Source organism: Haliotis cracherodii, unplaced genomic scaffold (assembly GCF_022045235.1).
Source record: "Haliotis cracherodii isolate W230 unplaced genomic scaffold, xgHalCrac1.p SCAF_39, whole genome shotgun sequence".
Classification (NCBI taxonomy): Eukaryota; Metazoa; Mollusca; class Gastropoda; order Lepetellida; family Haliotidae; genus Haliotis; species Haliotis cracherodii.
The window spans coordinates 1,669,209-1,695,618 of record NW_027266296.1 but is presented as its reverse complement, the minus strand read 5'-3'; the positions used below and the strand labels follow the sequence as shown (position 1 = coordinate 1,695,618).

The 26,410-nt window shown below is 41.0% G+C and overlaps 1 protein-coding gene across 1 annotated transcript in view; it reads left to right on the top strand.

Moving 5' to 3' along the window:
* The first annotated feature begins 1,075 nt into the window (after positions 1–1,075).
* Positions 1,076–26,410, top strand: part of LOC139478117 (uncharacterized) — a 45,975-nt gene continuing 20,640 nt past the window's right edge. The window contains exons 1-22 of the mRNA XM_071260435.1: positions 1,076–1,118; positions 2,448–2,536; positions 5,972–6,111; positions 8,262–8,431; positions 8,962–9,122; positions 9,653–9,729; positions 10,827–10,909; positions 11,234–11,444; positions 11,982–12,061; positions 12,459–12,608; positions 13,923–14,025; positions 15,273–15,421; positions 16,440–16,550; positions 17,171–17,237; positions 18,494–18,594; positions 19,153–19,311; positions 21,364–21,486; positions 21,809–21,901; positions 22,264–22,321; positions 23,011–23,160; positions 24,515–24,599; positions 25,691–25,801. Coding sequence (XP_071116536.1) covers positions 2,484–2,536; positions 5,972–6,111; positions 8,262–8,431; positions 8,962–9,122; positions 9,653–9,729; positions 10,827–10,909; positions 11,234–11,444; positions 11,982–12,061; positions 12,459–12,608; positions 13,923–14,025; positions 15,273–15,421; positions 16,440–16,550; positions 17,171–17,237; positions 18,494–18,594; positions 19,153–19,311; positions 21,364–21,486; positions 21,809–21,901; positions 22,264–22,321; positions 23,011–23,160; positions 24,515–24,599; positions 25,691–25,801 — 2,435 coding nt within the window. The 5' untranslated portion in view covers positions 1,076–1,118; positions 2,448–2,483. The remainder of the gene's footprint in view (positions 1,119–2,447; positions 2,537–5,971; positions 6,112–8,261; positions 8,432–8,961; positions 9,123–9,652; positions 9,730–10,826; positions 10,910–11,233; positions 11,445–11,981; positions 12,062–12,458; positions 12,609–13,922; positions 14,026–15,272; positions 15,422–16,439; positions 16,551–17,170; positions 17,238–18,493; positions 18,595–19,152; positions 19,312–21,363; positions 21,487–21,808; positions 21,902–22,263; positions 22,322–23,010; positions 23,161–24,514; positions 24,600–25,690; positions 25,802–26,410) is intronic.

Below are 26,410 nucleotides of genomic sequence, written 5' to 3'. Positions count from 1 at the left end.
GAAACCACCGTCAAGCACGTCTACAGTGGTGCAGACAGCGTCTACGCTGGACGGCCATGCAGTAGGGACAAGTTCTATTCACTGGCGAGTCTCGTTTTCACCTCAGCCACAGCGATGGGCGGATTCGAGAGCTCCGAAGTCCAAGTGAAAGTTACGTCAATCATTGTGTCATGGAAGAAGATCGCGGCAGCGTTATGGTATGGGGTGGGATTACAGCAAGACAGAGTACCCGTTTGATAGTGGTAGAGGGAAATATCAATGGACAGCGCTACCGCGACGAGATCATCGGCCCTGTTGTTCTACCGTTTTTGCGTCGTCATGGCCCAGGCATTACCTTTCAACATGACAACGCCCGGCCTCATATTGCTCGACTTGTTCAGGATTCTCTTCAACAAAACAACGTGAATGTCATCCCCTGGCCGGCTAGGTCCCCTGATCTCTCCCCAATCGAGCATTTTTATGAAATCACGCATTTTCTGAAGTCAGTATGGCGAATTAAACCATTTGAACACATACAGGAGTCTTTTATCTGTTGCAACCCGAAATTGTTTCAGATTTGATAAAAAACATATCTTATTCAATGTCATAGGAACTTAATTTTGTTGTTCAGTATGTATTAAAGTTACTTTTATTATATCCCAATTACATGGATCGATGCGCATGGTGTCAACTGGATTGTCTGGTCCAGACTCGATTATTTTTCATACAGCCGTCATATAGCTGGAATATTGCTGCGTGCGGCGTTAAACAACAAACAAACAAACGCTACTTTCTTGACAGGTATTAACTTGCTCTCCCCGTTATATGGCTGTAATATTGTCAATGCGATTTTACGATGCTTCTGGGACTTAAAAAGCAGAAAAACAACAGTGGCAAAGCACACACACACTCTATTTTATTTCGAAAAAAATCTTGCAAATGCAAAGTATGTATGACACATAATAAATTTATCTCATTCCTGTCGTTTACATTTCCCAGAAAAACAACGGCATTAAACCTTTCTCACTCGCTCGGGTAAATATTCGTCAAATAAACAATGTGGCTTTAAACAAGCAAAGGGACGCAACTCGGCCGATATAGGTCAGGAAAGTAAAGCAAACTGATCGAGTCGCTTCACAGTGAGTGGAAGATTTTTTGTATTTATTCATATATGACACGTCACATAATCACTAAGCACAGATCAAACAATCGCTATGTAGTTTTAATTCGATGATAGACGTGTCTGGTCTTAAAAGGTTCTAACTTAAAACAGCTTTATCTGCTGATTGTAGTGCAATGGTAATCTCGTCATAGTCAGGTAAGGTCTCCAAATGCGCCTCCTAACACTGCTCTACACACGCGGTCTAATAATCTAAGATCATGTGTGTGGCTGGAATAGCAGTAAGGTGATTCTGCTTGACATCAGCTGGCTTTATCAGATCATTAGAAAGAGGAAGCCAATGCCCAGAAAAAACGAGATTGCACGCAAGGAGGGGTAACTCTAATTTGTTAACACCCAGATTCACACTGTATACAGCTTTATTTAGATGGCGATATGTGGGATAATGTTGCAAACACATTCAGGTCTTCATGGGAATACATATCTCAAATTACTGCCGAGTCATCAGTAAATGACACATGCAGCTTGCGATCTGATCTGCAGCCTGCTGTGCAGTGACGAACGGGGTCAGACTAAAACGGCACGGCGTAAAAAAAGTAGTAAAACTGGTTTGTGAACCGGTGTAGGTTGCTCAACTCAATCCCCGGCTGAAGTCACTTTGGTTGTCAGTCTTACAGACCCTGACTCAAATATATATTATCCAATATAGCCCATGCAAGTCTATAATGTTTGGCTGCATTATCAGGATAATGAAGAGAGTCTCTGGGCTCCCTTTTATTATATTTTCATTAAGATAATTGAACAGCTGTTGTTGTTTTTTCTGTACGATATGTTCACTAGATGTTAGTCTATCACTTTTGTAACTTAGGCCTAGGCTAAGATCACCATACAGTGTTTTGGGCATAGGCGAAGATCACTCCCAACGTCTAACATCACTCCACCTTTGTGGGCCCAAATCACTCCCCCTATACTATTACAGAGAGTGAGTGTGGTTTTACGCCGCTTTAAGCAATATTCCAGCAATATCACGGCGGGGGACACCAGAAATGGGCTTCACACATCGTACCTATGTCGGGATTGGACCCCGGGTCTTCGGCGTGAGGACCGAACGCTTTAACCACCGCCCCTATACTATTACAAATGTCCATGGTTGATTGTATTAACCGGTGTTTTAACTATTTCATTAAAATATTATATAACTTTAGTAGCCTTAGGCGTATTTTGCTGTGCTATCATGCTATGTTTGAAATACCTTTATTTCTGAGAGCCGCCCTGTACATTGTCAGGACTTCGAGGATCCGTTTCACTATATATTTATTTCTCCACTCTTTTACAACGTATCTTTCAGTACTCAGTCGGCGTTATCGGCGGTTACGACACTGTCATGTCGACGAAGGCGCTGGGGAACTTTGTACAGTGTCCTGTGTGTAGGACCAGGTAGGACATTTTGGCGTACCTGTGATAATGTTCAAAGCGGCACCATAACTCATCCATTTCTTCGGTTCGCCCTGATTATGTTTCTAGGTTTGTCAGCTCCATACCTGAGTTCGTGGGTTTCACCAAAATGGTAAATGTCCGAGTTCTGCATCACTTCGGGCTTTTTCCCCATATCAACCTGACACGCCGTGATATAACTTGACAAAATACTGTTCGTAAATCCCCAAATCAACCACTCACTCGTTCCTTCCTTAATTTTGTTATTCAGTGATGTTGTTATCAAGTTAATGTTGTTATGCAGTTAGTGTTGTCATTCAGTTAATCTTATTAAGTTAATGTTGCTATTCCGTTCATGATGTTATTCAGTTGGTGTTGTTATTAAGTAAATTAAGTCATTATTCCGTTAATGATATTATTCAGTTGGTGCTGTTATCGAAATAGTGTTGTTATTAAGTAAATGTAATTAATTTAGTGTTGCTATTCCGTTAATGTTGTTATTAAGTTACTGTCGCTATTCTTTGAATGTTGTTATTAAGTTACTGTCGCTATTCTTTGAATGTTGTTATTAAGTTACTGTCGCTATTCTTTGAATGTTGTTATTAAGTTACTGTCGCTATTCTTTGAATGTTGTTATTAAGTTACTGTCGCTATTCTTTGAATGTTGTTATTAAGTTGGTGTTGTGATTCAGTTAATGTTATTATTCAGTTAGTGTTGCTATTCCGTTAATGTTGTTATTATGTTAGTGTTGCTGTTCCGCTAATGTTGTTGTTCAGTTGGTGTTGTTATCAAGTTAGTGTTATTATTCAGTTACTGTTGTTATTTAGCTAGTGGTTTTGTCAAATTAGGGTTGTTATCCAGTGAATGTTGTTATTCAGTTAGTTTTGCTATCCAGTTAGTCTTATAATTCAGTGAATGGTGTTGTATAGTTATTGTACATGTTATTCAGTTAATGATGTTATTAAGTTAATGTTGTTATCCAGTTAGTCTTGTTATTCAGTAAGTACTGTTAAGTTAATTTTTATATCAAGTTGGTGCTCTTGATCTTATTCAGTTACTCTTCTTATCCAGTTAGTCTTGTCATTCAGCGATTGATGTTATGCGGTTAGTGTTGCTATTAAGCTAATGCTGTTATCCAGTTACTGTTGTTATGAAGTTAATGTTTTTCTTCAGTTAATGTTGTTTTCTAGTTGATGTTATTAAGTCAGTGTTGTTACTTAGTTAATGTTATTTTACAGTAAGTTTGTTATTCAGTTACTGTTGTTATTCAATTACTGATGTTATAAGGTAATGTTGTTATGAGTTGTTGTTATCAAGTTAATGTTGCTTTTCAGTTAATGATGTTATTCAGTTGATTTTGTCATCCAGTTTGTGTTGTTATCATGTTGAGGTTGTAATTCAATGAATGTTGCTATCCATTTAGTGTTGTTTTTTCAGTTAATGTTATTGAGTTAATATTGTTTGTCCAGTTAGTATTGTTATTCTAATGTTGTTATTACTTAATATTGTCATCCAGTTAGTGTTGTTATTAAGCTTGTGTTGTTGCCCAGTAAATATTGTTATTCGGTGTATGTTGTTATTCAGTTACTGTTGTTATCCAGTTAGTGTTATTCTGTTGTGATGTTATCTGGTTAGTGTTGTTATTAAGTTAGTGTTATTTAGCTAATATTGTTATCCATTTTGGGTAGTTATTCAGTTTGTGTTGTTATTAAGTGTTGTTATTAAGCTGGTGTTGTTGCCCAGTAAATATTGTTATTCGGTGTATGTTGTTATTCAGTTAATGTTGTTATCCAGTTAGTGTTATTCTGTTTGTGATGTTATCTGGTTAGTGTTGTTATTAAGTTAGTGTTATTTAGCTAATGTTGTTATCCAGTGTGGGTAGTTATTCAGTTTGTGTTGTTATTAAGTGTTGTTATCAAGTTGGCGTTGTTACTCAGTTAGTGTTGTTACAAAGTTAATTAAGTTATCCAGGTAGTGCTGTTGTTTAGCTGGTGCTGTTATCCAGTTTGTGTTGTTATTCGGTTAATGTTGATATTTAGTTAGTGTAATTGAGCTAATTTTGTTATCCAGTTAGGGTTGCTATCCAGTTAGTGTTGTTACAAAGTTAATTAAGTTATCCAGTTAGTGATGTTGTTTAGCTGGTGCTGTTATCCAGTTTGTGTTGTTATTTGGTTTGTGCTGTTATTTAGTGTTGGTATTAAGCTAGTGTTGTTATCCAGTGAAAAGTGTTATTCGGTTAGTGTTGATATTTAGTTAGTGTTATTTATCTAATTTTGTTATCCTGTTTGTGTTGATATCCAGTTGGTGTTGTAACTCAGTTATTTTTTTTACAATGTTAATTGTGTTATCCAGTTATTGTTGGTATTAAGCTAGTGTTGATATCCAGTGAATGTTGTTATTCAGTTAATTTTGATATTTAGTTGGTGTAATTTAGCTATTTGTGTTATCCAGTTAGGGTTGTTATCCAGTTAGTGTTATCCAGTTAGGCTTGTTGTTCAGTTTGAGTTGTTATCTAGTGTTGTTATTCAGTTAGTGTTGTTACTCAGTTAGTGTTGTTACAAAGTTAATGGTGTTATCCAGTTAGTGCTGTTATTTAGCTGATGATGTAAACCAGTTAGCGTTGTTATTTGGTTTGTGCTGTTATTTAGTGTTGTTATCAAGTTAGTATTGTTTTTCAGCTAATGTTGTTATTACTTAATATTGTTATCCAGTTTTTGTTGTTATTAAACTAGTATTGTTATCCAGTGAATATTGTTATTCGGTTAGTGTTGATATTTAGTTAGTGTTATTTAGCTGATATTGTTATCCAGTTTGGGTAGTTATTCCGTTTGTGTTGTTATTAAGTGTTGATATCCAGTTGGTGTTGTTACTTAGAGTTGTTCCAATGTTAATTGTGTTATCTAGTTAGTGCTGTTATTTAGCTGATGTTGCTAACAAGTTTAGTGTTGCTATTCTGCTAATGTTGTTCTTACTTAATATTGTTATCAAGTTATTGTTGTTATTAAACCAGTGTTGTTATCCAGTGAATAGTGTTATTCGGTTAGTGTTTATATTTAGTTAGTGTTTTTCGGCTGATATTGTTATCCAGTTAGGGTTGTTATTCAGTTAATGTTGTTATTTAGTGTTGTTATCCAATTGGTGTTGTTACTCATTTAATGTTGTTATTTTTTTATTCTGTTATCCAGTTTTTGTTGTTATTAAGCTAGTGTTGTTATCCAGTGAATATTGTTATTCGGTTAGTGTTGTTATTGATTTAGTTTTATTTAGCTGATGTTGTTATCCAGTTAGTGTTGTTATTTAGTTTATGTTGTTACTCGGTTAATCAGATACTGTCCACAATAGACAGTGCTACTGCAAATATGTAATAACACTCTATCCCTTTAAAATTGGGCATTATACATGTCAATTGTCTATCTTTGAAGAATAAAATGTTGCAGTCACATCCCCACGAAAGGGATACTTCAAGATGGCGTCTATGCTTCTACCTGTGAAAACTGTGGCCACTTCTTCAAGTTCAAGGCCACAGGTCCTCTCAAGTCCTCGGTTACATTCACCGTCAATGCAACTTCGTACACAGGTACATTTGAGGGAATTGGTGTACTAGTACTTGTCAATAAATTGTAAGTGATGTAGCAGCAGAGAAGTTGCCATCTCATGTAGAAGCTTCAACCCAAACATACCAACATGTTCTACAATACGGTCCTTCATAACCTCGTTGTGATTGCGGGTTAGAACATATGCTTGTCGTAGGAGGCGACTAAGTGTATCGGGTGGTCAGGCTCAATGACTTGGTTGATTGCTAGTCTTCATACCCAGATGCTTGGGACGGTGTTCATAATATACGTTACATGTGTATGGTCGGGAATATTCACAGCCTGTCGTCATAGAGCTAGAATATTGGAATATTAGAGTGTGGCGCTAAACAACAAAAAAACAAACATTATGTGACCCGCCAAGAGAAAAGGGACCTTATGGGTGCTAGGGTACAATTGTGCTATGACGTCATGAAGACATTTGACGTCAACTTACGTCAGTGAAGATCGACATGTGTGATGTCATGTATCTCTGTAATGAATATGAATTGAAGCTTGTGAATTGTATTTTTGTGTTCCGAACATGCAATTTTCAAAATGTGTTTTTTTACCATAAAGGTCCCTTATCTCATGGTTGGTCACATTTTGTTTAGTAATCAATATCGTGTCTCTTTGTTCTTTTTTAGTCTCGTAGACGTTAAATGAACATTGTAGCAAAAGCGTATAAGTGTATGTAATAATACACTAGGTTCGGCACACGTGTTCATTAGTTGTTTTTTCTGTTCACATATATATATATATACAATAAGATGAAGTCATCTTCCCGAGGCAAGGTAGTTAACTGACTACAGAAGTCCAGTTTCCTCCCTTTCCGGAATTTGCCTGGAATATCCAGCCTCGATCGTAGCGCCACCTGTGGCTATTGCGAGTTATGTCCCTTTAATGTCCCTCCTATTGACCCATCAGATACAATTTCTCATATCACTTGTATTTGCTTCAAAGCAAATGGCGCCCCCAGTGAAGACGATCAATTAAAATCTATATTGAAATAAAAGGGGTTTTATCCGCAAAGTTGATCTAATCACTTAAGCACCTCGATTAAAAACATGAAAGATATGCAAAATATCTGTCGACGCCCAGTTGATAGCACACATGCTTTGCAAATCCTGCAGTCGATCGAAATCTGCACGTTGAAATCCATGTTGCTTTCAAACCAGATGTGTAGATTGTTACGCGATTTTGATTGGTGTATGCATAGACTCGTTATTCCAGCTGAAATAAAACTCCGGAGTTCCAGCCTAGTTCGGAAAGGGTGGAAACTGGACTTATATAGTCAGTTAACTACCTTGCCTTGGGAGGATGGATGAAGTTAAAACGGTTTTTGTGCGTGTCGTATCGGAGTAAAAAATCGATTTAATGAGATTGTGGGACATCCATGTCGCGAACATTATCCTTTGCGTTGGTTCTTGCACCCCACACAATCCCCAACACGCCAAGAGCCGTGAAGATCCGGGGTAGAGTAGGTCTTCAGCAACCCATGCTTGCCGTAAAAGGCGACTATGCTTGTCGTAAAAGGCGACTAACAGGATCGGATGGTCAGGCTCGCTGACTTGGTTGATGCATGTCATCGATCCCGATTGCGTGGATCGATGCTCATGATGTTAATCACTGGATTGTCTGGTCCAGAGTGCGCCGTGAAGATCCGGGGTAGAATTGGTCTTCAGCAACCCATGCTTGTCGTAAGAGGCGACTAACGGGATCGGATGGTCAGGCACGCTGACTTGGTTGATGCATGTCATCGTATCCCAATTGCGTTGATCGATGCTCAAGAAGCCAATCACTTGATTGTCTGATCCAGACTCGATTATTTACAGCCCGCCTTCATATAGCTGGAATATTGCTGAGTGCAGCGTTAAACAACAAACTAACAACCAAACGGGTAAATAGCAGCATGTATGAGTAGCTGGTTGTCTGCCAGATACACATTATTACACATTAGAATTTTCAAATTGCAGACCGGTACATTAACTCACCAATTAAATGTACATGTTGTTTCAGCACTCGTTTGAAAAAAAATAAACATCTCTTTCCTAGCTTTTCTGTTGTTTCTGTGATCACTTCTGATATTGCTGGCCTTTTGCTAAAAGCGGCTAAAATCCGACTCACTCATTCACTTAGTTTGTTTCTAACTCAGTTGGCAACCAGTATGCTGCAGCTCTGTCCCTGAATGAGTTCATGAGGTCCCAGGGCGTGTCCTATGGCACCAAGGTGATGTGTATGGAGGGAGGGTGTGGCGTGTGCCTCGTCTCTACCACACTGTATGATCCCATCACAAAGGCCGTGCAGACCTACACAGTCAACTCGGTAAGAGCCTGGCAGTAAACTATCTATATTTGGTTCGATTCTGATTGTATCATTTACAACTTGTCGGGGACTCTCGGTTAGTGTTGGTCCACAGCAACCTCTGCTGGTTGTAAGAGGCGACTAGAAGGATAGGGCGTGTCATCGTATCCCAATGGCCTGGATCGATTTTACAGGCAGCCGTCATATAGGTGGGTTATTACTGAGTGCGGCGTTGATCAACAAAGTAACAAGCAAATGCAAAATTCACTTCCTCGGTACATATACTGAACACAAGTTAGCGATCAAGAATATTTTTTTGATTTTTTTTTTTTAATGAAGACTAAGCGCACAATTTCTTAAAAAAATACCCCCAAAATATTCATCATCTCGATTTTTTATGTTCAGTATAGTACGATTAGAAATAAGGTTACACAGGATAAGAAGAACTACAGATACGTATGATGTATGGTAACAATATTGCTGTTACATGCAGCTATTGGATCAGAGAGACAGAAAGTCTGTTTTAATTTTCTACGTTCTGGTTTTAACAGTGCCTCGTTCCTCTCTACACGTGTGACGGCATGCAAGTGACAACCGTCGAGGGTCTGGGCAACCCCTGGGATGGCCTACACCCGATACAAGACCGCCTGGCACAGTACAATGGCTCTCAGTGTGGCTTCTGTAGCCCAGCCCAGGTTATGAACATGTATGGGTAAGATCTTCAAGATATTTTATGATTTTTGTCGTGTTTGTTTGTTTGTTTGTTTGTTTGTTTGTTGTTTAACGCCGCACTCAACAATATTCCAGCTATATGACGGCGGTCTGTAAATAATCGAGTCTGGACCAGACAATCCAGTGGCTGACATCATGAGCATCGATCCACGCAACTGGGATACGATGGCATGCATCAACCATATCAGCGAGCCTGACCACCCGATCCCTTTAATCATATCTTACGACAAGCATAGTCGCGTTTGACGGCAAGTATTGGTTGCTGAAGACTTATTTTGACCTGGATCTTCACGGATCAGATATATAATGAAGGTAATGACTATGTATGGTACGATCACCGATGGATGTACCTTAAAGGCATCGACTAAATTCATTTGCCCACTATCAAGTACGTATATAAAAAGGTTTTGTTTATGAAAGCTGGAATCCATCAAAGAAGTCCAATGTTTGTTTGTTTATCTGAAGGAACTGTTCATGTCATCAGACAAAAGATAAATAAATGTGTTCCAGGCTGCTGAAGAAAACACCGAACCCGACCATGCAACAAGTGGAAAATGCCTTTGATGTATCCATCTGCAGATGTACAGGTCTGTGTGTCCATTTTATGAAATCTTTTAATTAATTTAAAACACTGAATCTTTAAAACATGAGTGATTGTGCTTGGTTAACAATTCTCAGTATGACATAAGTCTGGAATATCAGACCCAGACGATGATACAATTTACAGACGGAAACAGCAGGTGACCCAACACAGCTGTTCCAATCGTTTTTTTTAGCGTGTGTCATATTTTGTTGCGTTAGCGTGTCATACACAAATGAAGCTTCTCCACATTATCAAGGATAGCTTGTAGTACCTATTGTAGAAACATTGAATGTTAGAGAGCCTCTGTCAGCCATTTTGGGAGGTGGTGGATGTTCTTTCCATGTTTTAACTACGGCTTACCTTGCTATAAAATGAAATATATGTTCTGGGCTAACCATTTCGACGTCAAGTACAGTAACACTTTCACTTTCAAAATGTCGTCATGTCTCTGTACGTATCAACTGCTTGGCAACCGAAAGTATACAGCCATGTTTGATTGTGGCTAAACATTGGGCAACTAAGAAATGGTTATTTCATTGTGATGTATTTGGTATCGGTGTCATCGTTGTTTTGGATCTTACGTTTGCACGATTTCAGCCTAGTACTGTTTTAATAATGTTTGTAATGTTTTGGTCTCGGCCAGGATCAAGGGTGTTTAGTGACGAGTTTGTGAAGTGTTGTTAGTAACATTGTATTTGTAAATGTCTATGCATTCCAAGCATTGCATGGATCTCCCGAATTGTACACTCGTAAAATGTAACCGTTACGTAAAATGTGTAAAATGGGGAGAAGATCCGTGAAGATCCGGGGTAGAATAGGTCTTCAGTAACCCATGCGTGCCGTAAAAGGCAACTATGCTTGTCGTAAGAGGCGACTTACGGGATCGGGTGGTCAGGATTGCTGACTTGGTTGGTGCATGTCATCGTATCCAAATTGCGTGGATCGATGCTCATGATGTCAATCACTGGATTGTCTGATCCAGACTCGATTATTTACAGATCGCCGTCATATAGCTGGAATATTGCTGAATGCACGTGTTTTGTAAAAAAATGTAACATTTTAAACATTTGAATGTACCGTGTGCGCCTGTCTGCTCAACAGGCTATAGACCAATACTGGACGCCATGAAGTCATTCGCCTCTGATGCCGCACCTAACCTTATCGGCGGCACCATTGATATTGAGGTAATATCGCAGAAATAATATTTACTTTTTTCTCAGTCTTCACTTCAATACAACAAGTCAATGATTCGATCAAGGGACAATGAAAGCAATGCACGATTTTAAGCGGGTATCAGCCCAGTGCGCTTTTTGTGAAAAAAAGTATTTCTATTTTACGGATATATAGTTCCGTCCTGTTAACAAACGCTTCCAGTATCAATACATGCATAAAGAACAACAACGAACAACAGATAAACACGGGTTTCTTTTTTAAGGTGGGTGAGGTGAAATGGGGTTTAACGTCGCGTCCGATTTTATTTCATTTAAATAGCGACGTGCTTTCTTAAGGAACTGGACAAGAAGATATGCAGCAAATCCGGGAAGACCTGCACAGGACGCTGTTCATCGGAGAGACAGACTGACACGGAGCACGTCCCCCTGCACATTGTGCTGCAGGGGTCACGGTGGTACAAACCGACCACCAGGCAGCAGCTGTACGCCCTCCTCGGCCAACACAAGGGAGACAACTACAGACTCGTGTTTGGAAATTCAGGATATGGTAACAGAATGATCGTTTTCATCGGTCATCACACGCATTAAGACTTTAATAATTCCTACCAAAGCATGTAACATGTATTGGTATTTATGGCACTGATAACGAAGTCTCTGAATTGGGTTATATTGTAATAAGCACATAATGTAAGTCTTAAATCGTTTACGGTTTTGTCATACCGTCAGATTATGTCAGATGCAGGGATGACCCATTCGTCTAAGGCGCTGCAATTCGCTATGCAGAGTTACGTCCCATGGGTACGAAAGGATCCTATGGTTGTGGGTTCGAATCCCGGTTCATCCCGATTATGTTTCTAGCTTTGTCAGCATCATACCCGTGCTCGTAGGTTTCATCAAAGTGGTACACGCATTTCTCCCACATGAAGCTGATCAAAGCTGTTTTAAACCAACAACTCATTCACTCAGCTTATTTCGAACCAGCCGCAACGAACAACAATCAGATGATGAATTACAGTATAACATCCATTTTTTTTATCCATGATACACACGCCTGACCTACTTTTTCTATTAATGTTACTTGCAGGTGTGTATAAAGAGATCGCCCCCTGGATGTTTGATGTCCTCATTGACCTGCGTGGCATCCAAGAGTTCTATGACATATCAGTAGGTTGATAAATGTTGTTTATCACGACGAACCTTTGTTATAATTGATGAATAATTTAGTACCCTGCCGACATGAAAAACCGACCTGTGAAGATCCGGGGTGGAATAGGTCTTCAGCAACCCATGCTTGTCGTAAGAGGCGACTAACGGGATCGGATGGTCAGGCTCGCTGACTTGGATGATGCATGTCATCGATCCCGATTGCGTGGATCGATGATCATGTTTTCAATCCCTTGACTATGTGGTCCAGACTCGATTATTTACAGACCGCCGTCATATAGCTGGAATATTTCTGAGTGCAGAGTTAAACAACAAACAAACAAACAAACATGAAAAACCTCTTGTGTACATGAAAGACCACAAGCAACCTCATGCTCCAGTGTTTCCTATGCCACAGATAGACTCCTCCAAAGTGATGTTGGGTCCTAGCATCACCCTGACCAACATGATGGAGGTATTTCAGAAAAACAGCACCAACCCTGGTCTGTCCTACTTCCGGGATTTCGCCAACCACGTGGCCGTCATTGCTAACACCGGAATCAGGAATGTGAGTAGCCGTAATTAAAACTTAAGATCGTGTAGTCATTGTCAATCTAATTCTTCTATGTGCCGTTGATCGGGACATCAGACACGGCGTCTTGGTTGTAAGTTGCTGTCATATCAATCAATGGTTTGTCTGGACCTGCTTGAGTATTGATGGCATAAAGCAATATTCACTCCCATCCACACTTGCTTGTCACACTTGCTTGCAACCGTGATAAAGGTTGAGTATTACTGCCGACGGCAATACAACAACGCAACTTATCTGTGCTCATTCTCATTAGACACCCCACTATGACTAAATTGGAAGTATAATGCAATTCGGGGGCACGGATGGCCCAGTCGCTGTGCAGAGTTGCGGCCCCTAGCGACGCCAGAAACCTATGATTGTGGGTTCGAATCCCTGTTCGCCCCGATTATGTTTCTAGGTTTGTCAGCACCATACACGTGCTCGTGGGTTTCACCTAAGTGGTAAACGTCTGAGACCTGCATCACTTCGGGCTTTCCTCCCACATTAAGCTGACACGCCTTGATATGACTTGAATACTGTTAAAAGCGGCGTTAAACCCAACTCACTCACTCACTATAATGCAATTCATGTATATGCAATTCACATCACCTCGACTGCACTGATAACGACCCGGTAAGATTCGGGGTGGAATAGGACTTCAGCGGGATCGGATGGTCAGGCTGGCTGATTTGGTTGATGCATGTCATCGTAACTCAATTGCGTAGATCAATGCTCATGTTGTCAATCACTTGACTGTGTGGTCCAGACTCGATTATTTACAGCCCGCCGTCATATAGCTGGAATATCGCTGAGTGCGGCGTTAAACAACAAACAAACAAACACTGATAACCTCTGATGACCACGTTCTGGTCGGATTCAGGGTGAGAATAGTTTCCCAGGACGAGCTCATATTGGATTCGGCTGTCAAACGTTCTGATTTTGTTGATTGTGTGCCATTTTAGCCCGACGGACGTTTCTCGTGGTACCAACAGTCGCAGTTGGATGGGATATTGCTAAATATTAGACATATTATACAACAAACAAAGCTCTTAAACCATAAACTCGTTCATAGGTTTGTGAATACACTGTTGTGAACTGGGGCGGTAGGGTAGCCCAGTGGTTAATGAGTGTCCATAAAGACAATGTGTGAAGCCCCTTTCTGTGTCCCCCGCGTGATATTGCTGGAATATTGCTGAAAGCGACGTGAAACCATACTCACTCGCAGAGTTGTTCTGCCTCTATTCCAGGTGATATATTAGTGGTGAATTATGCAGTGTTGGATATGAGATGATAAGGGGCCGTGTGTTTCAGTTGGGCAGCTGGGCAGGTAACCTGATGCTGAAGAACCTGCACACTGAGTTCCCGTCTGATGTCTTCACCATGTTCGAGACGGTCGGGGCAACCCTGACTATTGGTGAGATATACATGTAGTTACCAAGTTAAATATCCTAATGGTGATGTTCCAGACAGAGAAATGTCTGATTCACAAACCTTTTCGAGGATGGTGTAATGCGTTCGATATAAATGAGACATAATCATCATCATAAACAAAAACTGATTATGTATATGTCGCTTTTGATATAGAAAGTACACACTGAAGGTATAGTTTAATTTGGTTAATAGTTCAACGATCTCTCAATGTGCTTGTTTTATTTAAATACAAAACATCAACGCCAGAGAACAACCAGTCTCGATTACCAGCCGAGACGGATGCCACTGGACGTATAAGGCAAAATAGCTTTGACAATTATATGAATGGATCACGGAAAATCAGTGATGACACCAGGTGTTCACAAAAAGGCTGTTGACCTGTTCACAATCGTGTCTGTATAATGGGCAAGAATAAGTGCCTTTAATGTTTTACGGTTGCAAACAATGCATTATTTTGTATTTAAACCGAGCATCATGGATCGCTTCCGTCACGTCTCACACGATATGTACTATGTGATAGACCTCGTCCTCTAAGACAGAATGTAGATCCTATAATAGTGGTCTTGTGGAAGAAATAACGAAGGGATAAAGATCTTGCAGTGAGGACATAAGTTGTAGCAGGATCACGAGGGGTACATGGGGTTTTATGCTTGCTTACTTACTATTGGAGATTTAACTTGCGCTTTCCGATATATGCGTATTTCGCACAAGGAAGGTTTTCTGCGTCCCGGGTTAGGATTTTATACCACGAGCCAGAGCCACTAGGGAAGCGCATTAAACCGACAGGTTTGAATATGACATTGTAAAAGAATTCAAACAAATTCAAAATTGATAAAAAAACAGCTGTTCGATTGAGCTGAGGTTAGCTTCCGCTATGTCACATGACGCCTTTCTGCTTTGAAGCGGGGTATAAGGGATTTATTCTGCCTCTCAGACATCCACGAAAGCCTGATTTATTCGTGGCGGGGTATAAGAGATTTATTCCTCCGCTGAGAAATCTATTCTCATACAAGGCGTGTTACACAGTATTTTATCACAATTATGTTGACCAATCAGATCTCATCATTCTGACATGGAGGCATGATAACGAGATTCGTACCACTCCATCGTCACTGATCTAGATATCATTGTGACATAAAGTCATAATTAATGAAAAGATATTCCATTGTTGAAATTGTTGAAGAAGGTCGAGTTACAGTTCATTGTCTCTCTTGTCAATGTTCCTTGAAGGTTCGAGTGATGGTTCGGAGAAATCAGTCAGCCTCATTGAGTTCCTGAACCTAGACATGAAGGGGAAGGTCATCCTGTCCGTCATGCTTCCGACGTTCCCATCCGGAAACGTGCATGTTAAGACCTTCAAGGTTGCCCCCAGACATCAGGTACAGGATACTGATACGTTCATATCACGAATTCAAGCACTGCTGATGACTTGCAAAGGCAAAATTATGTCTGAGAAATTAACTGTGATGAATGGAAACTCACTGTTAATAGAGTCAAAACTAAAATTATTGTATTAAAAAATAGTTGCAAACATGCCAAAAATGAAAAAAAATAATCCTTTAAAGTTGAAACTTTGAAGGTGATTCCACACTACACATATTTGGAAGTTTATTTTAGTAACAATCTAAATTGATCTATTCAGACAAGAGAAGCATCAGTTCAGGCCAAAAAGATTATATTTGGTATACTGGAGAATATACAAATCCTTGGTGATATGAGGAACAGGATCTTTAACGTTAAAATTACCCAATTTTATTTTACGGTGCTGAAATATGGGGGCTTGTATTTTTTTAATGATATCGAAAAGGTTCATTTATATGTATGTAAATGATTTCTTGGTGTAAAACCCATCACATTTAGGGTAATGGAGAATTGGTAGATTTCCTCTATTTATATATTCACAGCTGAAAGCCTTAAAGTACTTTCTGAAACTCCTCAAAATGAATTCACTGAGATATCCTAACAAATGTTACAATATGATGATGTTATTCGATACGAATGGAAATAATAACTGGGTAACTGATGTGAACAAAATGTTATTCAACAATTGTTTTGGAATGTTTTCGAATAAACAGTCTGTACAATCTGAAAGTGTATTTATCAATTCTTTTCTACAGAGGCTAAAAGATATTTATCCGCAGTCGTGTTTATTTTCGTTGACATTATCGAAATTCTTTTTAGATTATAGAAAGTTGGATCCTCATCTATACGCTGAACAGTATCTATTTTATATAAAGTTTTCTATGTTACCTTGAGATGGGACGCCGCTGGTACTGTGACTTATCTTTGAAAAGCATTGTGTGGTCCAATGAGAATACTGAGAACTGGCGTTGAACATATGATTGTTGTATTGTTTGTTGGGTGTGTGGTATTGTCATTATTCACCACGCGCTTCAGAATGCCCACGCCTATGTGACAGCAGGCTTCAGGATGCAGCTGGACAGGAACATCAACTTCAAAGTCAAGACAAAACCATCCCTGGTGTACGGCGGCATCAACAAGACACTGGTAAGTCAAGAATATCACGAGCAGACAATAATCACATTTCTAATTTACCCTGTTCTTGATATGATACTCGGTGGCACAGGTAGCCTTGATGTCCGAGGTTCCGTATTCCGCAGTGCAGCTGAGTTCCAACGCTAGATTCGCCCAAGTTATGTTTCTTGATTTGTCAGCACCATATCCCTACTCGTGCGTTTCACGAGTGGTAAGCATTGAAGACCTGCATCACTTCGGGTTTTCTTTCCACATAAAGCTGACACTCCGTGATTTAACTACACAGCTCACTTTGACCAAACCGGCAACATACTAAAGTGACACTGGACTGAACTCAAGAAGCGTATGGGATTGTTTTACCTGCGTGTTTCATCAGTAGCTACACCTCTCGTGACTGACCGGAACACGGAATGCCATCTTTTAACATGTCATTAACAAGACAGCTTAACATAGTGATTAAAAAAGAAGTACGCACGTTTAGAGGACGCCATGGCAAAGCTGGATGAAGTGTGCTCACGAACAAATATATATGTTATATACAATTCCAATGTTTCCCTGCACGATTTCCTCCTTTGTGTGGTCTTTTATTTTGTAACGATAGGCTTGCGATGTTTGTTTGTTTTTTTGGCCAGGTTCACGCCAGCAACACAGAGACGTTCCTACAAGGCAAGGAGTTGAGGGATTCTACAGTACTCAAAGGTAGGTGACAGGAGCTCTTAGTCAGACTAGATGCTGAATGACCATGCTTTCTCAACATACAAGTAAAGTAGATATATATGAATGAACTTCGTTCATCTGTCTCCAGATGCACTTATGGTATCACGCACCCATATGGCCAGTGCCATAGGATCGTTCATGCGACCCATGTGATTTTTCAGTGATCCATTCATTCAATTTTCACCATCATTTTCCCTTTTACGCCCAATGGAATCAGTTTCGGACGGATATCGAGGTTGATTATTCTCTGGCTTTGAGGGGGCACGGGTGGCCTAGTCATCCAAGGCGCTGCGATTCGCTGTGCAGAGTTGCGTCCCTTGGGAACGCCAGAAACCTATGATTGTGGGTTCGAATCCCGGTTCGCCCCGATTATGTTTCTAGGTTTGTCAGCACCAAACCCGTGCTCGTGGGTTTCACCGAAGTTGGTAAACGCCTGAGACCTGCATCACTTCGGGCTTTCTTCCCACATTAAGCTGACACGCCGTGATATAACTGGAATACTGTTAAAAGCGGCGTTAAACCTAACTCACTCACACATGCGTTGACGTTTTATATTCAACTGGAAGCCAATCTTATGAGCGCACCAATGACTAAGAATATATGTTTGTCATTACGTTTACGTTTTTGGTAAATGTACACACAGCGTGACATTTCTTTTAGTTTGCAGGCATTAGTTATATAGCTTTTAATAGTGTGGACAAATTGGCAACATTTAGATAAGTCATTGCTTCAGGTTTATAATTATTAAAAATACAAAAGCAGAGTCCAGACAGTTGTCATTGTTAAAACTCTTTGTGTGTGTCTGTGTGTGTGTTCATGTGTGTGTGTGTGTTTTCGTGTGTGTGTGTGTGTGTGTTCGTGTGTTTGTGTTCATGTCAGTGTGTGTGTGTTTGTTCGTGTGTGTGTTCATGTCTCTGTGTGTGTTCGTGTGTGTGTGTGTGTGTGTGTTCGTGTGTGTGTGTGTGTGTGTGTGCGTGCGTGCGTGCGTGCGTGCGCGCGCGCGTATTAATCTCGATGCCAAACCTAAATACAAATCATAGAATTCATATGGAATGGCAGTATGATACAGCACCGTTATTCCGTCTGTATCGCCAGAGAGTCAATGAGTAAGCTGCAACAGAGTTGTTATACTTATAACATACATCACAACAACAATTTTATTCATCAATTTTATGCACTCTTTTCACTCAACGGAGTGTTTATCCAATGTGTTCATATATTTAAAACATGTTTGACAGATGCTATAGCCACTCTTACGGCCGAACTGGTTCCCGACACCACCCCTGGCCTGTCCAGTACAACCTACAGGAAGAACCTGGCCGTCTCCCTCTTCTACAAGGTCAGGCAGCGTCTGTTTCTATGATTTGTTTACATGAATGGCTTATCTGAAAAGACGAACATGTGCTTTAAATGTTTAAAAGAATTATGTATTAATGATGAAGCAGCTAAAACTCATTTGGGACACTATTTGACCTCATGTATAAGGGCGATTCGCTGTGCAGAGTTGCGTCCCTTGGGCACGCCAGAAACCTATGATTGTGGGTTCGAATCCCTGTTCGCCCCGATTATGTTTCTAGGTTTGTCAGCACCATACCCGTGCTCGTGGGTTTCACCGAAGTGGTAAACGTCTGAGACCTGCATCACTTCGGGCTTTCCTACCACATTAAGCTGACACGCCGTGATATTACTGGAATACTGTTAAAAGCGGCGTTAAACCTAACTCACTCACTATTGTATAAGGCACATGTAATGTAACGTATTTTAGGCAATGCATTATCGAGGCATTGTGTATCATAACATTAATCGGTTTCTATTCAAATGTTCTTTGTTATTTTTTGCAGTGTTTATGCTGTTTGAAAGGAACAAATGATAGTCCGACTTCTAAAATTTATTTCAGTATGTGCTCGGCGTGTGTGGTGAGAAAGCAGCGAAAAGATTCCAGAGTGGTGGCACCAACTTGATACGGCCAGTTTCATCCGGCACTCAGACATATGACAGTCGTAAAGATGAATACCCTTTGACTAAACCTATGACCAAGATGGACGCGACCCTACAGGTACATGTACATATGTTGGTCAATGTCGTCATTTAAGCGTTACCGTTACTACTGGTATTGTCAAAGCTGGTATTCAGATTTAGAACAGGTCCCCATCAAACTGGGGTCACTTCTTCATGTTCAATACGACTACATCAGTGGTCTTATGGTAGCGCGTCCGCCCAGGTTCGATCCCCGACCGCGTCATACCAAAATACATTTAAAGATGGTTCTTGTTGTTACCCTGCCTGGCGCTCGACATTAAGGGGCTAAAACAAGGACTGGTCGGCTTGGAGTCAGTATACTGTGTCTGAGTGAGGTATTCATGTTAAACTGCGGCATGGTATCCGAGTGGGCTAGCACTATAAATCGGCATCAGTCCGGACTAGTACAAGCAGCCACACAAACACACACACTCGCATGCACGTCGCTATATAAGTGCAATAATCTTGGACGCGACGTTAAACCCCATTTCACCTCACTTCATGTTCAATACCATGTGTCATCTCATGTCCTTCAAATAGAATGTCTCAAGTAGAAGCTTCAAACCGAAGATGAAACATCTTCTACAATACGCCCGTTAATAACCTCGTAGGGATTTCAGGTTAGATGATACCAGGTGTTCGCGAAAAGGCGAGCCTATCCTACTCCACCGGTGAAACCCACAAACACATGCAAAGGCTAGTCAAGCGTTTACCTGAACAAAATCGAAAACATAAGATACACGTCAAAATAGGAATTGCATCCAACTTAATTTTTGTCACTGTTGTGTCAAATATGGAATTGCCCTCCAAATGTCTTGCATCAAACTCTTTGAAAGCTTTTACTGGGGCCGCGAATACTGTTACTGTCAATGAAATGTTGAGCAAGAGTCAAAACAATGTGAGTTATGTCAGTTGCGTTCGCTTCCAAACTCGGCTTTGCTTACAGGACGCCGTGATGCAAGGCCGGATTCCAAAAAGGGATCTTAGCGCTATGACTATCGTAAGCCTATGTTCAAGTATGGGAGTTACGTTCACCTTAGGGCTATGACTATCGTAAGCCTATGTTCAAGTATGGGAGTTACGTTCACCTTAGGGCTATGACTATCGTAAGCCTATGTTAAAGTATGGGAGTTACGTTCACCTTAGGGCTATGACTATCGTAAGCCTATGTTCAAGTATGGGAGTTACGTTCACCTTAGGGCTATGACTATCGTAAGCCTATGTTCAAGTATGGGAGTTACGTTCACCTTAGGGCTATGACTATCGTAAGCCTATGTTCAAGTATGGGAGTTACGTTCACCTTAGGGCTATGACTATCGTAAGCCTATGTTCAAGTATGGGAGTTACGTTCACCTTAGGGCTATGACTATCGTAAGCCTATGTTCAAGTATGGGAGTTACGTTCACCTTAGGGCTATGACTATCGTAAGCCTATGTTCAAGTATGGGAGTTACGTTCACCTTAGGGCTATGACTATCGTAAGCCTATGTTAAAATATGGGAGTTACGTTCACCTTTGTGCTACGACTATCGTAAGCCTATGTCAAAGTATGGGAGTTACGTTCACCTTAGTGCTACGACTATCGTAAGCCTATGTTAAAATATGGGAGTTACGTTCACCTTAGTGCTACGACTATCGTAAGCCTATGTTAAAGTATGGGAGTTACGTTCACCTTAGTGCTACGACTATTGTAAGCCTATGTTAAAGCATGAGAGTTACGTTCACCTTAGTGCTACGACTATCGTAAGCCTATGTTAAGGTATTGGAGTTACGTTCACATTAGGGCTATGACTATCGTAAGCCTATGTTGGTGTATGGGAGTTACGTTCACCTTAGTGCTACGACCATCGTAAGCCTATGTTGGTGTATGGGAGATACGTTCACCTTAGCGCTAAGATCGCTTTGTGGAATGGGTTCAGCTCTAACATTACTGACTACAGTGTTGAACAACACTCTCGGGAATGATTAAGATTAAGGACAACGTCAGGATAGCCTTTGTTACTTTGTTGATATTGACAATGCTGAAATGAGCAACAACAACACACGTCATCAGTGTAACATATCCGTGATAAGCTGTCATTTGTTTTCAGACATCAGGTAGGGTCAAGTACGTCAACGACATACCACCAGTTCAAGAAGAAGTCTTCGCTGCTTTCGTCATCAGCAGCGTCGGCAACGCCGACATCGACACCGTGGACACATCCTTAGCTCTGGTGACCTTCATGATCATATACTTGAAAATATCAAGTGCTAATATTCACGTATTTGAGCCGAAATTCACAAAATTAAATGATCGCTTCAAAGTGTGCAAGCTGATGTTGTGTACAGATGCTGGTGTAACTGTGGTTACTGTCGAGTCATTCACTGAACCCATCTTGGGGGAGTTAGGATAGCATTATCTTTTGCCACGCATTTTCTGGATAATTGCTGTAAGCACCGAACACAACCCCATATTCTTTCTATCATCCACCAACTTTCAAACATGACATGTGTAGCGAGTCATACACTGATTGGAATGTTTCTTTGTTCCCACAGACGTATCCTGGAGCCTTGAAGTACATATCTGCAGCTGATATACCTAAAGGAGGCAGAAACAGCTTCAGGGAACCTACAGTCGAAGTTGAGGAGGTAAACATCCCCACATCCCACATATAGGCAGCATCTCAGGTTTGATATCTCACTTTCTCTGCGTGAGCACCATTGCCTTGTGCCTCGTAAACCCAAAACTGGGAGCATCGACGAACAAATGCCGATCAGTATATTAACAACAAGATGGCTTGTGATGGGTGCCACAGGTCGGACAGGATACACTCACCTTTTCGCGAGTCATCACTTTTTGATAGTGATTCATAAACATATGCCCATGATTCAGTCGGAATCGTGTCGGAATCGTACAATCGGCTCTGCGTTTAGAACAGAGTATGACCATGGAAAGGTTTTTTCGCTTTTTTAGGATTTTGTTTGACATCCTATTCTTTGTCTTTTGATAGTTGTTTTGCAGTGGGAAGGTCCTGTACAGTGGACAACCAATTGGCATCATCGTTGCAGGTAGGTGTGCCGTGGACAACACATTCAATGGTCACCTCTCATATATGTACGGATGATTATAAAAACAGCCAAGAGAAGTTTGTCTTATCAACTCACTGATCTTTCTGCAGCGTTACTGCAACATATCAGTGCTATTTGATTGGCATTTGCAATGCGACAACATATATGCAACTGTCGTAGACAGTTGTGAATTTAGTCCTGCAGCTCTTGCCGCAACAGTATGGCTAAATATGACTGTCACCTGTATTATAACTTCCACCTGTGAAGATCCGGCTTAGAACTGGTCTCCAGCAGCCCATGTGTATGGTAAGAGGCGACTAGCGGGATCGGGTGGCCAGGCTTGCTGGTTTGGTTGATGCATGTCATCGTATCCCAATTGCGTCGATCGATGCTCATGATGTCAATCACGGGATTGTTTGGTCCAAATTCGACTAGTTACAGACCGGCGTCGTATAGCTGGTATTTTGCTGAATGCGGCGTTAAATTACAAACAAATAATTAACACATCCACAAGTTAATATTCTTTGAAGGGCTGTATTAATAATTTAAGTTTTTCTCTTTGAAGAAGACTAAGAGTTTAATTTCGATCACCCAAAAAAATGACCAGTAGTAATATGGCAGACCAATAACCCGAACACTCTCATCATATGAGTATGTATGATGGAATGGTGTGTGTTGTCTTGTTCCAGTGGACCAACCATCAGCGGACACAGCAGCCAGCATGGTGAAGGTTACCTATAAGAACGTCCAGCCTCCCATCATTACAATGGAAGATGCCATTCAGAAGAAATCCATATTTCCAAATGCTGCCCAAGAGTTTAAAAAGGGAGATGCTGCAGGTAGACCATTGATTCTGGTGTTTTGCCCTGAGTACGGTTTAGAGTGAGTGAGTGAGTTTGGTTTTACGCCGCTTTTAGCAATATTCCAGCAATATCACGGCGGGGGACACCAGAAATGGGCATCACATATTTTACCCATGTCGGGATTCGAAACCGGGTCTTCGGCGTGACGAGCGAACGCTTTAACCACTAGGCTACCCGACTGTCCCTCCGGTTTAGAATAAGTGCCAGTGCCTGAATGTGTGACAGTTACTTCAATGTCGTGGTCTTTACTCATACTATCGACCACTCGTTTTCCTGTTGACCTTAAGGCACTTACTGGACAGTTTGCCTGAGAAGTACATGTAGTATTACCGCGTACGGGTAAAATCCTTTCCCTCAGTGACGTCTTATTGTGCATTTCACATTCATCATTAATAATACTTCATGACATTGAGGGGGCACGGCAGGCCCAGTCGTCTAAGGCGCCGCGATTCACTGTGCAGAGTTGCGTCCCTTGGGCACGCCAGAAACCTATGATTGTAGGTTCGAATCCCGGTTCGCCCCGATTATGTTTCTAGGTTGGTCAGCACCATACCCGTGCTCTTGGGTTTCACCGAACTGGTAAACGTCTAAGACCTGCATCACTTCGGGCTTTCTTCCAACATTAAGCTGACACGCCGTGATGTAACTGGAATACTGTTAAAAGCGGCGTAAAACCCAACTCACTCACTCACTCATGACATTGTGCCTGTCCGCCCTCCGCAGAACTCCTACACCGTTAGATAATTCTCGTTGAAACTTGCTATACAGATCAGCCTTATGATGCCTTTTGCTCATTTGGCATTATTTTATTTTATTTTTTATGTTTTCATGACAAGTTGGAAAATGAAGGTAGTGCTCGTTGCCTGTGCAGAACTCAAAACCGTTGAATTTGTTCAGGTGGAACTAGCAATACAGATCAGTCTAGTGGTGAACTGGTGCCTTTTGATGTTCTGGGTGTAGAAAAAGTACTGAACAGCATTATTTTTGCTTGCATGAAATGAATGTATCCAATGGCAATGAACCAAATGTGGGGTGTAAGTAACTCCATTTTTAGACTCGTAATCATACGATGAACTCTTTTTTTCAGCAGAGATTTCGCATGATTGTGGAAAGGTTTTCCGCTATTATTTATCTCGTGTAATCCAGCCTCGATCGTGGATCGTCCCTCATGCTTTCATTCGTGTGTCTGAATTGAGCAATTTCAAACCTCCATGTGATACCTCAGACTGCGGCGTTACACAACATTCACCCACTCATTGAGTTTACCTAGATTAAAGATGGTATATTTATCACGATTTTGAAATGGATTGATTGAATGTTTCTTTTGTAGCTGCAATAGCTGGCTCAGACAAGCAGATATCAGGTCGAATCAAAGTAGGGCATCAGTACCATTTCCAGATGGAAACTCAGGTGAGGTTGCGATGTTCTCAGCTTAGATGTTCAGATGTTTGCTTATATTATGTTGGCTCTTGTTGAACCAGTAGAGAATTGTAAAGCATTGCCCGACGAGCAAAGGTTGGGTGGTTCGATGCCCGGACCGCGTCATACCAAAATACATTAAAAATGTACTTGTTGTTACCCTGCCTGGTGCTCGGCACTGATGGGATAACACAAGGACTGGTCTGCTCGGAGTCAGTATACTGTGTCTGAGTGAGGTATTCATGTTAAACTGCCGCATGGTATCTCAGTGGGCTAAAGTAAATTGTTGTGGTGAAATGGGCATTGACGGGGTCGTCAAGATTATCAGCGACGCTGTGGGAAATGAACGACTTTGACATCATCTCGATTATTACTACTATCACGATGGTGACAACGCCTCGACAGTACCACCTATTGTTATATATATATGTGTTTGACCCCGTCGTTGATCGTACGTATCCCAACGGTGTGGGTCAATGCTCATGATATCAATCACTGGATTGTCGGGTCTTGATTCGATTATTTACAGTCATCTTACTTTGGTTTTGGTTGATTGGTTTGTTGTTTAACCCCGCATTCAGCAATATTCCAGCCATATGACGGCGGTCTGTAAATAATCGAGTCTGGACCAGACAATCCAGTGATTAATATCATGAGCATCGATTCACGCTATTGGGATCGATGACATGCATCAACCAAGTAAGCGAGCCTGACCTCCAGATCCTGTTAGTAGCCTTTTACCACAAGCATAGTCACCTTTTACGGCAAGCACGGGTTGCTGAAGACCTATTTTACCCCAGAATCTTCACGGGTCAGTCATCTCACTGAATGTGAGGCATGTAAATGCATGAGGCATGTTTGTTTGTTTATTTGTTTGTTGTTTAACGCTGGATTAAATGACTGCGGTCTGTATATAATCAAGTCTGGACCAGGGAATCCAGTGATTGATATCATGAGCATCGATCTAAGCAATGAGTCATGTAGTGCGACGAGTGGTTGGATGTGACCGTTAGTGGTTACCTTGCCACATCAAACATCTCGTGATACATGTACGAAGGTTAAAAAGTTACTATCTTTTACAGGTGAGCATCTGCTACCCAGCAGAGGATGGGGTGGGCGTGAGTCTTCTCTCGTCAACACAGTGGTCGGATATGGAACAGTTGATCGTTGCCAAACTCCTTAACATCCCTGAAAGCAGGTACTAGTGAGATTGTCGTCAAAAACTGCGTTGTCAGGTCACGCACAATTAGTCAAATAGAGAAAGGAAAAAGGTTAAAAACGATGGTTCATTTACATATAAAATTGTTAAAAAAAACCTTCTCAATTACATAGTCAAGAATCGTGTATCCTATAATTGGTCATATTTGGACAAGTTTGGTGAGGGGACACGGGTGGCCCAGTCGTCGTAGGCGCCGCGATTCGCTGTGCAGAATTGCGTCCCTTGGGCACGCCAGAAACCTAAAATTGTGGGTTCGAATCGCGGTTCGCCCCGATTATATTTCTAGGTTTGTCAGCACCATACCCGTGCTCGTGGGTTTTATCGTCTAAGACCTGCATCATTCTGGGTTTTCCTTCCACATTAAGATGACACGCTGTGATATGACTTGAATACTGTTAAAAGCGACGTTAAACACAACTCGCTCACACCAGTTGCGTAGATCGATGCTGATGATATCAATTTTTGGACTCGATTATTTACAGACCGCAATCGTACAGCTAGAATATAATAAATTAATATTATATTGTCGATCGATAGAGGTGACTAACATGATACGGTGGTCATGCTCGCTGACGTGATTGATGTATT